This window comes from Frieseomelitta varia, unplaced genomic scaffold (assembly GCF_011392965.1).
Source record: "Frieseomelitta varia isolate USP_RPSP 00005682 unplaced genomic scaffold, Fvar_1.2 scaffold_130, whole genome shotgun sequence".
Taxonomy (NCBI): Eukaryota; Metazoa; Arthropoda; class Insecta; order Hymenoptera; family Apidae; genus Frieseomelitta; species Frieseomelitta varia.
Window position 1 is genome coordinate 413,347 of NW_025108973.1, and position 15,109 is coordinate 428,455.

General features: G+C 29.5%; 2 protein-coding genes across 3 annotated transcripts in view; both read right to left on the bottom strand.

Moving 5' to 3' along the window:
• The window catches only part of LOC122528926 (protein gooseberry-like), a 35,428-nt gene extending 34,856 nt beyond the window's left edge, over window positions 1-572 (bottom strand). Inside the window, exons 1-3 of one of the 2 annotated variants that reach the window (XM_043654591.1) lie at window positions 512-572; window positions 357-427; window positions 181-245 (exon numbers count right to left, since the gene is read on the bottom strand). The gene's annotated coding sequence lies outside the window, so the exon portion shown is untranslated. Of the gene's footprint in view, window positions 1-180; window positions 246-356 lie in introns of both variants that reach the window. The other variant, XM_043654598.1, reaches the window with a different exon arrangement.
• A 5,851-nt stretch (window positions 573-6,423) lies between these two features.
• On the bottom strand, window positions 6,424-10,036 carry LOC122528909 (zinc finger protein 37 homolog). The gene is made up of 3 exons (XM_043654537.1): window positions 9,744-10,036; window positions 9,269-9,415; window positions 6,424-8,438 (listed from the first exon to the last, which is right to left on the bottom strand). The coding sequence occupies exons 1-3, from the start codon at window positions 9,879-9,881 to the stop codon at window positions 6,549-6,551; spliced, it is 2,175 nt and encodes a 724-aa protein (XP_043510472.1). The 5' UTR covers window positions 9,882-10,036; the 3' UTR covers window positions 6,424-6,548.
• Window positions 10,037-15,109: the final 5,073 nt, after the last annotated feature.

Genomic DNA, 15,109 nt, shown 5'->3' on the forward strand with positions numbered 1-15,109 from the left:
GTAAATCATCAAACATTTTGTTTCTAAAGACACAGTTTTATTTGTTAAAATTTAAATTTTAATAATGATAAAAATTGGGGCTAATAACATGAATTATTTTTATTTTATAATTATAATTTTACATTAGACTTCAATAGAAACTACAGAGAATAGAATTCAATTACAAGCTGAAGTACTTACATTTTTAACTTTTGAAACATCGTAAGATCCTTAGAAGATTAGGGGAAGTAGAGAGTGTAGAAAATCTGTAATAAAACATTCAATATTAGAATAGTTATAGTAATTACTTGTAAAATCAAAATATATGTTTAAAAGTAAAGCAGAATCTTAAGTTGGAGATAATGAAAGATTCTTACATTTCTGGCTTTAGAGCCACCGTTGGATTTTCCCCAAAAAATACAAAAAAATTGTTGCTGTTGTGAAGTGTCTGTAACAAAACGTCAAACATTATACATTGTTGTTAAATTTAAAAAATTGAATAAACTGAAGTACAATATATAAAACTGCTTACGATCTTGATTTCCTGGAGAGGCCTTATCCTCTTGAGCACTGACTCTAATAGCAAAAACAAGTATTGAACACGAAAAATATGAAAAAAGAAAAATAAAAGACTATCAACGCGTGCGTTTAAATAACAATCGGCAAACTCACTGACTCCAACTTCGCGAATTATAATTTAAATCAATTAATAATTTAATTTAACAAGAGCCATTTTGCTCAGAAAAATATAAAAATATTTCGCAACAAACACCGACTCTATCCACCGCATTGCATGCGGTCACAAAAATTTTCTGAAAATAAAGTACATTCATTTAGAAAATATTGCTATTTTTCTAGAAAATAATTTGAGTGTGCATTAAAGATATTAGTTAGAAATTATAAAGTTTCTCAATATTTATAGAAATTGTATTCTGAATGTTCGTTATTAAAGTAAAGTATGCACATTGGTAATATACTATCGTGTATTATAAATATTCGAAACTGTTTGTACAAATCAAAATGTATTTAAAAAATCATACACGTGTGAAATCTTGCTCTGAATCGTTTAATTGCGTGTCAGCGCTCGGAAAAAATATATTGTAGCAAAGTATGATATAGTAAAGTACAAAAACTTTGAATTTAATAATCTAATACAAGAATATATATTCTTTTAAAAATATATACCATTACTAAATACATATACTACGATCTCTATATTCGAAATAAAATATAAATTGATTTAATTTTTTCCATTTTCTATTTTTCATTTTCATCCTTGTATCCCATATAATTATAAAATTACATATTGTGAATTGTATTTCAAATATTTATAACAAATGTTACCTAAAATGAATATAATGTTACCAAATTTCAGTGAAAGTTCATCAGATTGTTTATTAATAATCGTGGCGTCTATGTATCCTATACTCTTTACAATCTAGGGGGGAATAACCTACACAAAAAGAAACCAAAAGTTAGAACACAAATATGTCAAATGAAGGCAAATATGTAAAAGTGAAATGATAATCAACTTCAAATTTTATTAAAAAGACGTACGAGACGAGGTACCAGTAATAGTGAAATCGATGATCGAAGAAAAATCAGCACGAAAAAGTTCAAAATCTTACTCAATTTCGTTATCTTGATGCTCAATGAATCGTCAAACACGTACTAATTAAATGATACTATTAATTAAATGCGTACTAATTAAATGATACTATTAATGAGATGTAAATGGAAGCAAAAGATTGTCAAAGAAGCGACGCCATCGAAGGGACGCCACCGAGAGGTTAGAAAAATTCACAAACTTAGTGCGACGTAATACACGTTGTTGTTGTTGTTGTGAAATTCGATAGCCGAAAGATTCTCCGCGTCACGTCTCGTCCAGCAATTGAGAAAGTAGAAGAGAATGAAGTGATCCTGTCCGAAAAGGCACGATAATAAAGACAAACATAAACATTGTGCTCGTTTTATTTCTTTAGACCTTCTACGTTTTACTTTATTTTAGAAATGAAAAATGTTATTATATTACACAATAAATTTATTATTTTAACTATTAAATTCGTACATACTTAATAAGTTGTTGTTTAATTTAGTATTATAATTGCTAAGAATTGCACAGTATGAAGTTAAAAAATCGATAAATAAATAAAAAATGTTACAATAGAAGTAAAAGCATATTATATATATGTATATATAGTCATATTACAAGATTACAATATTTGTACCGTTAGAATTGATATTAAATTTTGTTATAAAATTATAAATAACTTTTAGCATGATTTGTTCTGTTTAAATGTTTATATGCTATTATTTCTTGAATTATTGAAAATTATATGCAATAATTATTTGGTTAAATCTTACCTATATGCTATTATTTCTTGAATTATTGAAAATTATATGCAATAATTATTTGATTAAATCTTACCTTGAATTAAAACCAAAAATACACATTTTATATTAAAAATTAATAACATAAACACAAATCTAACAACTACTGATTTAAATTTTTACCTGAGAACTTCTGGAACATTTCTTTCTGGATGATTTTTCTGGATAAGAGGTGTGCTGCTCTCCGCCATTTTTAACCGCCACTTTCCAGTTCGATCATGAGAAATATCGATTATTTCGAGAATCGTAGGAAGTATATTACATATTTCACCGTTGGGGCGTTGTAATCGCACGAAATAAAAAATAAAAAACTCTGATCTAAATCAAATATTTAAAATACATAAGAAATTCTTTAAAAAGAATGAAAATTCACATACCTGATGAAAAATTGTCAATACTTTAAACTGGGACATGAGAAATTTTATTGTATTACGCAGTAGAATTATTTAGGTTATTAAATACATACATCTTTACTAAATTATTGTTGAATTTAGTATTGGAATTGTTAATAATTACGCAATATGAGGTTAAAGAATCAACAAATGAGTAGAAAATGTTACAATAGAGCATATTATATATATATTTTATATAATATTATATATATATATAATAAATGGTTAGTCATATTACAAGGTTACGGTATTTTCATTGGTTAGAATTGAAATTAAATTTTGATATAAAATTATAAATAATTTTTGCACGATATATTCTGTTTAAAACCTTTATATACTTAATATATTATTTCTTTAATTGTTAAAAATTATATGCAATAATTATTTGGTTAAATTTTACCTTAAACTGAAGCCAAAAATGCATGTTTTATCTGAAAAACATAACATAAATCCAATAATTATTGATTTAAATCTTTACCTGAGAATTTCTGGATGATTCTTTTGGATAATATTTCTTTCTTTACAAATGAGGTGTAAAGCTTCTTTCCGCCATTCTTCCCGCTTAGAAATCAATCCTGATTTCGCCACTCCAAAGGCGCTGCAATCGTTATTTGAAAAGTAGCGTATGCGCGTTACATACAATTTATTTAACTCAACTTTAATTTACATTAATTTAATAAATTTAAATTATTTACTTTCATAATACATAATGATGCAATACTTACGCTGTGCTTCCTGTCTAAAACTGACACGTTACGTTGCATACATATATATATCGAAATTACGTTCGAGAATTTCACACTGTCTAATTTGTATATTTTATTGTTCTATTGACACTAATAATCCTTATTTGAAGTCAAAACGCGCGCGTTTCGTACAATTTATTTATCTGAACAATAATTTGAACTAATTTATTGAATTTAAATGATCCAATTTAATAATACGTAATGAAGCAACACTTCCGCTGTACTTTCCGTTTGGAACTGATTTTTACGCTAGATATATATATTGCTTACGTTCGAGAATCGCAATAACTAACTTCCAGATTTCGCCACTCCAATGGCGCTGCAATCTTTATTTGAAAAGTAGTACGCGCGCGTTTCATACAATTTATTTAACTCAATTTTAATTCGTATCAATTTAATAAATTTAATACATTATTTAATTTTATAATACGTAATAAAGCAATACTACAGCTATGCTTCCTGTCTTAACTGACGTGTTACGTTACATACATATATATTGATTACCTTCGAGAATCGCAGGAACTAATTTCCAGACTTCACCGCTGCAATGGCGCTGCAATCTTTATTTGAAAAGTAGTGCGCGCGCGTTCAGTACGATTCGTTAAACTTAACTGTGACTTACATTAATTTAATAAATTTATATCATTTAGTTTGGTGGTACATAATGAAGAAATACTTCTTTGTGTGTAAGTAATTCTACTTCTCAAAATCATTGTTGTATTCAACAAAATTCAACAAATTCAACAAATGTATTCAACGAATTATAGGTACTGTTTGAAATCATCACTCAATCGTTTCGTAAAGACAATGCTACTGACTGAATTGGATATAATTCTTACACTCACCGTAGAAAGTCACGAGAAACGTAAGAAGCAACCCTATTTTTTTCAAGGTCAGTGTGTTTTCATATATTTCGTATATTCGCATATAATGTGATATTTATTCTATCTCTAATCAACAGTCGAATATTGATAACACAGATGGAAAAATAACTTTTATTTCATTATTTCAACATAATTTCTAAACATTACTTATATTTTTAATAATTTATGTCAAATTTTAAAATACAATTACTTGTATAGAGCAATAATAATAAAATAGTGAATAATGTTCAATAAAAGTATGCAAATTTCAAATAGTAAAGATAACGTTTGTTATTAAAAAAATGTAATGTAAATATTTAAAAGTTATAAAGCTCAAACTCTTATGAATAGAATCTATAAGGAGAATTATATTCCATAACTCGATAGCATCAAAATTAGAAAATAATTAAAAAATATAAAATATATATACAATTACACAATTATTTATTTTGCACTCAAATGTTTTTAACAGAACATTGAAACATTAAAATCATATTCTAATATTGATTAATATCATGAAAAGAAAATTTCAATTTAATACTATATAAAATAATTCCAATTTGAACTTATGATATACATTTTTACAAATGCATAATGATATTTCTTTACTTGCAAATCTCTTTTCTATTATTATTATTCAGTATCTTCTTACATGAAGTTATAAATTTGTAAATTATATGTTTTGAAATATACTGTGCTACAAAATTATGTACATAGTGTATACAATGTTTGCAATTCTCAAATACTCATTCTGTATTAATTTACATAATTATAAAAATAATACAAAATACCCTTTCAACCAAACATAAAAATGTCTTTTTTAAAGAAAGGAATCTTATACACAATTCAAAATATAATACTTATTATCTTTAAAACATTTCAGTACATATTAATCTTAAATCAATTTATTTATTCTTTTAAATATAAATAGCATCTATCACTACTGGACATGTGCAAATGTTTTAGATTATATCTGCATGTGTAGATTAAACTTAAAAATTCTTATACGAATTAAAAAAAAATACAATAAGTACAATAACTGACATTCGTTACTAATCCCATCTTTAGTATTTAAAATTAACAAAATTATATTTATCTAAAACATCCACAGTCTTTTACAAAATTATAATTAGAAGAATCATATGTAGGTTAGAAATTATTTTCAAATTATATAATGTAATTATGTTATGTAATTACATATGAATTTCATTAAATTCAGCTTATTTTATTTAATAATATTCAGTTTTCATCAATTATGATATAGCTATTGAAAATATTAACTTTTTAAAAAATGATAAATTTATATAAAAAAATAGAGTCAAAAAGCTTCATTATAGTAAATTTCTTGTTTGATATACTTATGTATCATTTAGGTTTTCGTAATTACTTTCATTACATATACTATATAACTGTATGTACCTATTTCGATAAAAGAATCACGTAAATTTTATCTAATCTTTCTAATTAAATGAAATTTTGGTATTGCAAAGTACATTTTTTATATATTATATTTTATACTACACCTAATATTAATAAATAATATAATACAATGCTATTATTTTATATACAACATTTTGCATTCATACTGCATTTACTCCTAGTTAATAATAATTTTAAAACAGTTTCGCTGTCTTACTTCTATAAACTAATATGGTAATACATTTATTTTACAAAATTATGAACATAAACAATAAATATATTCAAATGTATAATTCATTGATATCATTATGAGTATATTTAAAGTTTATCTAGTCGTTCATGAAATTTAAATATTTTTGTTATTATATGTAAATAAACAAATAATATTCGTGAAATTAAGAAAATTTCAAAGATACACTTCATAGCGTTATAAATACAAATCACAAATAGCACGTCTTTTACTTTCCATTTGCAAATTTATAAAATTCTATCAGAATCATAAATATTCATTGTTAACGTTTTGTAGATAGTATATATTTATTTCACAAAAATATCTTCTTTTAAAATATAATAATATAGCATTCTCATTATATAAAACTGGTTTCTTTCATTGTTTCTTTCAAAGTACATGTTATGTACAATTTTGAGGTGTATCTTTTAATATCTTTTAGATAATATTTGTGATAAAGTTAGTGTAAATTAAGAAAATTGGACCTAATATTTATGTGATATAAGTATGATAAAAATAAGAGGCTTTATTAGCCATATTGTATAAGATTAAAAAGAGCATCAACATTTTCCTTCTCAGATTCTTGTTGTGCAACTTGTGTTGCGTTCTGCGTTAACAAAACCTGTTCTATCAAAACGGTCTCTGTATCAGGGTGTTCTGAAACTGGAACATCCTCCTCTATATTTTCTTCTTTCACTTCTTCCTGGTCATTGTTCGACTTAATTACGTTTTTTCTTCGTTTCGTCTTTGGTCTATCTGTGTGTATCCTCATATGTCGTCGCAAATCATATTTTCCAACGAAACGAGCACTACAGATTTCACATCCAAATGGTTTTCCACCAGTGTGAGTCCACATGTGACGTCTCAACGCGGCGCTAAATGTAAACGCTATTCCGCAAACATTACAAACGTATGGCTTTTCCCCAGTATGTAAGAGACTATGATCTCTCAAAGTAGCTCTTTGGTTGAATCGTTTCCCGCAAACCTCGCACGTGTAACAACGCGGATTCGAGTGAATTCTTACATGGTTCAGCAAATTCCCTTGTTGCGAGAACGATCGTTCACATATCTCGCATTTAAACGGTTTCTCGCCGGTGTGTACGCGCATATGTGTTTCCAAAGTGCGATTATTCAAAAATCTCTTCCCGCAAACTTTACAGGGATACTTGGGTAAATGAAGACCTTGCGGATCCAAATGAGTAATCAAATGCCGCTTATAATTACCTTTGTGATTGAATAATCGTGGACATTGACTACAAGCATAAGGCGCACCGCGTATATGCGTTGTGACGTGGGTTTCCAGCTCTGACTTAATTTTGAATCTGAGGCCGCATTTCGGACACCGATGCCTAGGAAAGTCTGTGTGGCACACCATGTGTCTCTTTAGGTACCTCTTCATCGTATACGCTTTGTTGCATATGAAACAAGAGTAAGGGAACTGGCCTGTATGCGTCTTAACGTGCGCACGCAATTCTCTGTGACTCTCGCAGTCTTTCTCGCATACCACGCAAAAGAATGGGCCGCTACTCGGTACGTGATTGTCTATGGTATGCAACAAGACACCAGTTAATTTATCATAATTTTGCAAACATAGAGTGCATTGATACTGTATCACGTCATCTTCGAGTTTTATCTCCTTTATTCTTGTTATTGTATCGTTCAAGCTACCTAGTATGTTATCTTTGGGGTCAACGAAATAATCGGAATCGGAATCGTCGCTCTCTTCTAGTTGTTGACTCGATTCTGACGAAACTTTTTGCTTGTTTCTCCCATTTACCCTTTCTTTCGACTTTTCCTCTGGAATTGTAGATTTCCAAGCTGCCTCGTCGCTGTTTGTTTTATTATCCTCCTTCTTCGTTCCCGCAGCTTTCTCATTAGACACATTTAAAAATTCCTCGTTGTCCACCGTCTCGCGTAAAAGTTCCCCATTACAGTCAGCCTCGACAATCTTTTTGTTACTCTCTAATTTAATCACAGCATCGCAAGAAAACGTACTATCGGTATTCACATGCTCCACATGCTCCACATGCTCCAAAGAAACATCTTCTGGTATATACATTATCGTATAATCTAACTGCTGGGATTCCAAAATTTTTGAGATCTCGTCAGGTATCTCGCCTTTCAGTCGTTTATCTTGATTGAGCTCCGCTCCTGATAACTTTGAAATAATAATACCTTTCAACTCGGATATGCCAGCCTTATTAAATTCGCCGTTCTCTTCTACAAATTCGGATACATCGAGGTCTAGAGATTGCTCTTCTTTGTAGTTTACGTTGATTCGCTCAGGTAAAAATTCTTCGGAATTATCTGTACCATTGGTAGACTTAATAACTTCTTTGTTACCTACTAATTTCATTTCTAATAATTCGTCCGATTGTTCTGAGCCAGCCTGTTCAAAGTCATTGCCCATTGGCTCCTCCTGAAAAGCAATAGCAACAAGTTGAGAATGATGAGAATGCTTCCACATTACTTGCTTCCTGATTTTCTTACACTTGACGAATATTTTTATACTTGATTCTACATTTTTCTAGATAATTTAATAACTATTATTAATGATGTAACGCTAAATGTGTCAAGTTGATCTAATACCATCAAACGAACGAAGATGAGAAGGATGAGAACGAAACAAGTTTTTAAAAATATCGTAAATGAACAATTACGAATATTTCTAGTAATTAGTAAAATAATTGTTTTTCGCTTTGGAAAGAAAACATATGAAGTATTGCATATGAAGTACTGCAAAAATATAAGAATTTTTACTAATGAAATAAATTCTGCTCCTAATATAAACCTACATTATTTTTGATAAAGTTTTGGATAAAGTTTTTGGTAAATTGACCATATTGACTGAAACAACAATAGTTTAAACAATATAATTAATTTTTTTGATTGTGTAATTATTTAGAACCAAATATAAATTACTCAATTAGTAATTGTTCATCAATTAGTCTACTACAGTTTACACTACTTCATCAATTAGTCTACTATTAGTTTACACTACTAATAAACAGATACATTAGTTTACAATACAATCCACAATTTGGAAGTCTATGATCTGGTACATCAATGGATAGTATTTAGATTAGGAAGCAAAACAAAATTAAGTCAATATACTTAATAACATTACTATATCAGTACAGATGCATTAACAAAGTATTAATTCATGATTGAAGTAGGGTAGTATTAAAGTCATGAACAGGGAAATTACATTTTAAGAGACTTAATTACATAATATAGCAAACATCTTACCTTTATGTTATAACGGATTTGGGTTTCAAACATTTTACGAAGTTTCTTTTCAGTAGCTTGGACTTGCAGCTTAAAGCTGTAAAATGCATCTGTGCGATAAGCACACTTTGCACAAAGCATATTTGGTAATCCATCAAACCTATCAATCTGTTTAAAAAATTGAAGCATCTTAAATAACTTAACTGATACATATAAGTAATATAAATGCTACAGTTAATAAAAACAATCTCTTCATTTCTTAGAATTTAAGTTAGAATGAAATTATTCGGTAGTGCTCAAACATAAAATTCGTCCTTTTCATTAGAATATCTATAGATACTTGTCATTGCAGAATAAATAGCAGGCACATATAAGTCTAACAAATGAATCTGATAACATCAGTTTTGAGGTTATGTACAGGGTTATGAATTTGCACACGATTCACTGTAAAAGAACAATTAAGTATTTAATGAATTAAAAAAGAAAGAAATATAACCTGTATCGATGCAAGTTCTGCGAGCTTATCGGGCAAATTTTTCTGACTAATCGTGTCGTCGTCATACATAGGGAGAAGAACGCCGTCAACTTTCATACAAGCTCGACACATATCGGCACAGCTGATTTCCCAACTCATTATTATCTTGAATATTCTAACACTAGCAAAATAAGATTTCCACGACGTTCGTGCTCATTTAAGTATAAATGCATTTCACATTTCGCGGTCAGCGCCTTGTTTCCTATGGGACATAACAGTTAACATAAGGTTTACTCATTAAGTCTAGATAGGGCTTATAGTTCGCACGTGTGCCAAAGCGACATCTGATGCGCATTATATTAAATATAAACGGTATAATATATTTAGAAGAGTAATTACTAATATCGATTAATTAATTTTAATGTACGTGTGTTATTCTTATCTCATATTTTGAAAAATGAAACATACATACTTGCAGCAAACGTAATACTTCACACGAAAATACATGCAGTTTTATTCTTAAAGAATTTCAACTTTGTTAAGAAATATTTTACTTTTACTCATTTTTTAATTATGATATTATCGTACAACAATATCTTGCTTTATTGTTGTACAGCGTAATGATTCTGGTTTTACAATTAAAATTAAAAATTGTATTATACATTTGTTATATGACTGATATTTAAAATAACATACGTGCATAACTTTAATAACTATGATTATCGTGAAATTACTTTTAACAGTACAAGTAACAATGCAACGCAGTTGTTTCAGGAGATATAATCTTTTACGAGTACTCTTGAACTATATACAAAAAAAAAAAAAAAAAAGGTAGCCCGGTCAGGTAAAAAGACATTTCGAGAATCGAGGCTATTAGTTGCCCGGAGGATAAAGATGACAAGGTGTTCTTGAGTCACGTAGATAGTAACATAAATAGTTAAGGTCACTTGGACGCGACACATCATTCTTAAAGAATTGTCTTTCGTGTGTGCATAATTTTTCTTATTGTTAGTACGTAGAAGATATTTTACGCCAACATCCGCTAGTACACAGTTTATAAAATAGAGGGCAGAATTATATTTCATGTATTTTATTTTTACCTTTCTTGAAGAAACATCTAAACATTTGACATAGAAATTTACTGCATAATTGCTGTTGTAGAAACATGAACAATGAAGTATTCCAGAACTTTCGTAGATTTTCTGCAAGCCTAAAAGCACAAATACAATTAAGTGTCAAGAGTTAGTTTCTATGGGAAATTGTTTGAATAAGAAACGGGTTTAATTCAATGATAAAATTTGTAATTAAAATTCAAAGAAATATGAGTAAGATATTGAAATGTAGGTACTTGTCAATACGAAGCGCTATGATAACGTAGAAAAAGAAAACAATAAGATACAAGTACATGATCTTCTCAACAATGATAGTATGCTGAAGTGTAAATCTTCATCTAGATTCTAGATAGTGAAGCGCTCTTAATGATATCGGATGCTGCAGCGTACCGGCATTTAATACTAGTTGAATTGTTGGTAAAAACATTTATTCGTAGTAACTTTGACCATTCAAACAAGTATCGTTAATTAACGAAATGGATACAATGTTCTAATATGATTTACTGCATCTTGTATACCGAATATAATACGAGAAATTTTTAGTCGAGAAATTTATATGTTCTCATTCGTCTGATATTTTTCACCGTTGTTCGAGAGTTATTCTTCCTGTATTAAATAAAAGAAGAAAAGATGGAAAATTGACGATAGAATTCCAATTCAAGGTAGAAAGTATTTTCATTCATTTCATTTTAACTTTAATCAAAACTTTAATCAAAATGAGATTACACAATGAATAGCATCATACAATTCTGTATTATTCATTTATTTATTAAGCGCCAGATATTATCTGTATGTCAGATTATAAGATATTTTTGCTCATTTGAAATTCAAGAATGTTTAGTAATTTTTGAATATAAAATAGTAAATTTGAATTGATTTAGCCAAATTTTTTTAGAAGAACATTAGCATGCTAATTTTAAAACTGAGTACGAATTATAAAATGGAATTAAATCTACCCCGGAGATAACTAATTACCGATAAAATGATGCACGATTCAAAAGACTGACTTTTAATGGCTAAAAGAACTATATTTTGAGAAATTATGAGGCTGCTCGGGAATTGTAACCACGAAAAATAGCAATTTAAATTCACTAAATTCTCCGAATTTTTATTAGCAACATAAAAAATACAAATAAAAGCTTTCGTTTACAACTGAATGCAATATTGCAAACTATATAATTTGTCATTTTTATATTTGTTGCGTAATCATTCTAACATGAAAATTTATTTTATTATTCGTTCAAGTTACTTCTAGTTGTAAGTTTTTTTTATAAAAATTTAGTTAAAACGGAAATACTTTTCTTTGGGAAAGAAACCAGAAGAAACTAGAAATTCCTCTCACCTACTGGAAAAAAAGTTATATTCGTAATCTACAAAAACCGATTCCGCGTCCCATTTTTCTCTGTCTTTATTTGAAAATATTTTTTTAGAAAAACCTGTCTCCTAAATTTGAGGATGAAAAATTGATAATAGTTAATCCATTGAAGATCATAAGATTCGAGGGAAGGAGAACATTATTCGATGAAAGAATCTGTACGGTCGATCATCAATCTTCTACACAATCGCTAACATTTACAGTATTCTTCTATTGCAGCATGAATGCTCACTCCATTTTACACTTCGTTGAAAAGTGGTATTACATATTTAATATTACAGTACATATTTAATATTATAAAAGTGGTATTATATATTTAATATTACAGTACATATTTAATACTATGTGATACGGTTATAAGTAAATGGTTATAAGTAATAATTATTTCTCTCACGTGTTAAACATTTATAATAATTATGTTTAACGTCGAACTAAGCAAGAGAGAAAGCATTAATCTTATTCTCTGTACTTTGTTCTTCTAATTAAAAGTGATGTCGCGTTTTTTTCGTATCGACTATCTGTCTCGCAACATGAATACTTATTGTTTAAAATTTATCGTTTTTGTTATTCTACTGTTTTCTACTGTTTGCTTAAATTTTATCTTCTGTTTGGAGATTTTAATATTTTGTTCTCGGTGTATTATAAGAAATCAAAGGGAAAGTAGTTCTGACGTTGGTAAATATTGCATTGATTTACTAATATCGTTATTCGTCCTCGTTAAACTATAGATTTTTATGTCTTCGTGATTAACAGGATTAACGAAATAAATCTTAAATAGAAATTTAAATCATTAGAAATCACACAACGAATACAGTTACTTGTGCTCCGTACATTTTTGCATATTCAAATTTTGATTGGAATTGATATAATTCAATCCAAGTTCCAAACTTTTTGATTTTACATTATAAACGACGCATTTAAGGATCGCAGAATGCAATTAGCTTCATTTCGCTTACGTGTACGATTTACGACCTAAAATTTAGCCTGCGCGTGAAAATAAGGAACGTTCGTAATCCAGATAATCAGGAGTGACTGATAACCAATGTCGTAAGATCGATTGTTTGGAAAATGTGCGAAAGAATTTATAGGTGGCAAGTAACTTGATGTTGCGTTACTCTAAAAAATGGAGGACATTGTTCCTGGAGGATTTGTCGCCGGGTAAAAAAGACAAGAGTACCTTCTGTTCATTCCGAAATGACTGTGAGTAAGAGCACTTACAATAAAACCAGAAAATGAATCGCCTTGGTAAACCAGCAGTTTTCTTACAAAAGAAAGTACACTCTATTAACCACCAGTTTTCATTGAAAACTCTATTTTATATTTTTAATATAATACCTATGTCGTGCGTGATTAAATTTTTTTTTATCAGAGATTCCACTTTAACTTTTAATTTGGCAATATTAGAATTTCGTTTACTTAAGAACTGGGAACTAATAATTATTGTGAATTGATAATTTTCTATCGCATCGATTAAATGAAACAAGCTGCAAAAATAAAATTTTTAGAATTTCAATGAATAAACGTACACTATGAGTTTCACGATGTTAGAGAGGGTTAAATTTCTGGGAGCACAATTATTTACATCGAGCACAAAAATTCCGAAATTCGTTAGAATACGGAAGCAATTCTTTGCTTGTTTTAATTAAAAGTAGACAATATTAGAAAAGAACGCGCAATTATTATCATAAGCGAAATGCAGAAGTTTATATAAACATTCTCATAAAATTTTTATAGAAAAAATAAGTTCAATGTCCGTAAACGCACCATTCATAATTTTACGTGCTTTAACATTTACTTCGTTATTAATAATGACAATGATTTACTTCGTTCTATTTGAAATTCATATGACATTCGTATGACTAATTATTGAAAAAGTACAAAAAGCTATAGTAGTGGATAAAAGCTTTTGATCAAATGGATTTTTCACTTTGTATTCAAAAATCAATATTTAAAATAATTTTATCTTTAATTATTCATTTCCTGTAGTGTTTCCTTTTACGCTCTCTACATCCAGTATCAATTAAAATTCATTTAAATATCTCTTTTGAAGTGTAAAGTGAAAAATTGATCGGATTAAAAACTTTTGCACGTCACAGTAAATACATAGCTGATACGTAAAAGATATCTCGTTATAATCATCGCTGATAATTCATTTGGTATAAAGTAAAAAAGGAAACTACTCGTTAATCTAGCGTTTTGAAATAATCCAAAAAGCTGAAGGACGATAAGTGCTTTGCAACCCCCTTTCACCGATTCGAATTAAAAATCGCTTCAAATCAAATAACGTTGCCAAAAAAAAAAAAAAAAAGAGAGAAGGATAATGTCGTATATAAAATTAAAACGAAAATCGAATCTCCACGTTCTCTCTCGCGTCGGTCTCTGTGCTTTTAGTCGTACATTATCCTGGAATATCTCCTTCGAAACGATCACGTTTCCCAACATTTTCCGAACACGTTGCGGCAAGGCAACGTCCATATCGATTCGGTACGCTTGATTCATCGATGTTAGACGGTGACAAACATATTCGGCGGTGGGTACGCGGACGAACGACGGAGACGGACGGGTTGCAATTTCTGCAATAACATTCGACGCAATGCGAGAGAAACCGAGAGCATCGCTGGATATCGACGGTCTCGCCAGGGTTGAACTCTGGCTCCGCGGGCGAGCGGCTGTCCAAGGGGAAAATGACAGGAAAAGTATCCGAAGTGTAAAGAAGAAAGGTTCTCGTGGCAAGCTGTTTTCGTGGTTCATCCTCCGATGAAAAGTCGATCGGTCGACAGAAGAGGATCAACACCTCTTTTCGAAACGTACCGGCCCATCCCTAGGCGGCGAGAAGCTCGATCAGCGCCTGCGCCCCGACGCCAGGCTATAAGAATCTGACCGGCGCTCGTAGGAACTTC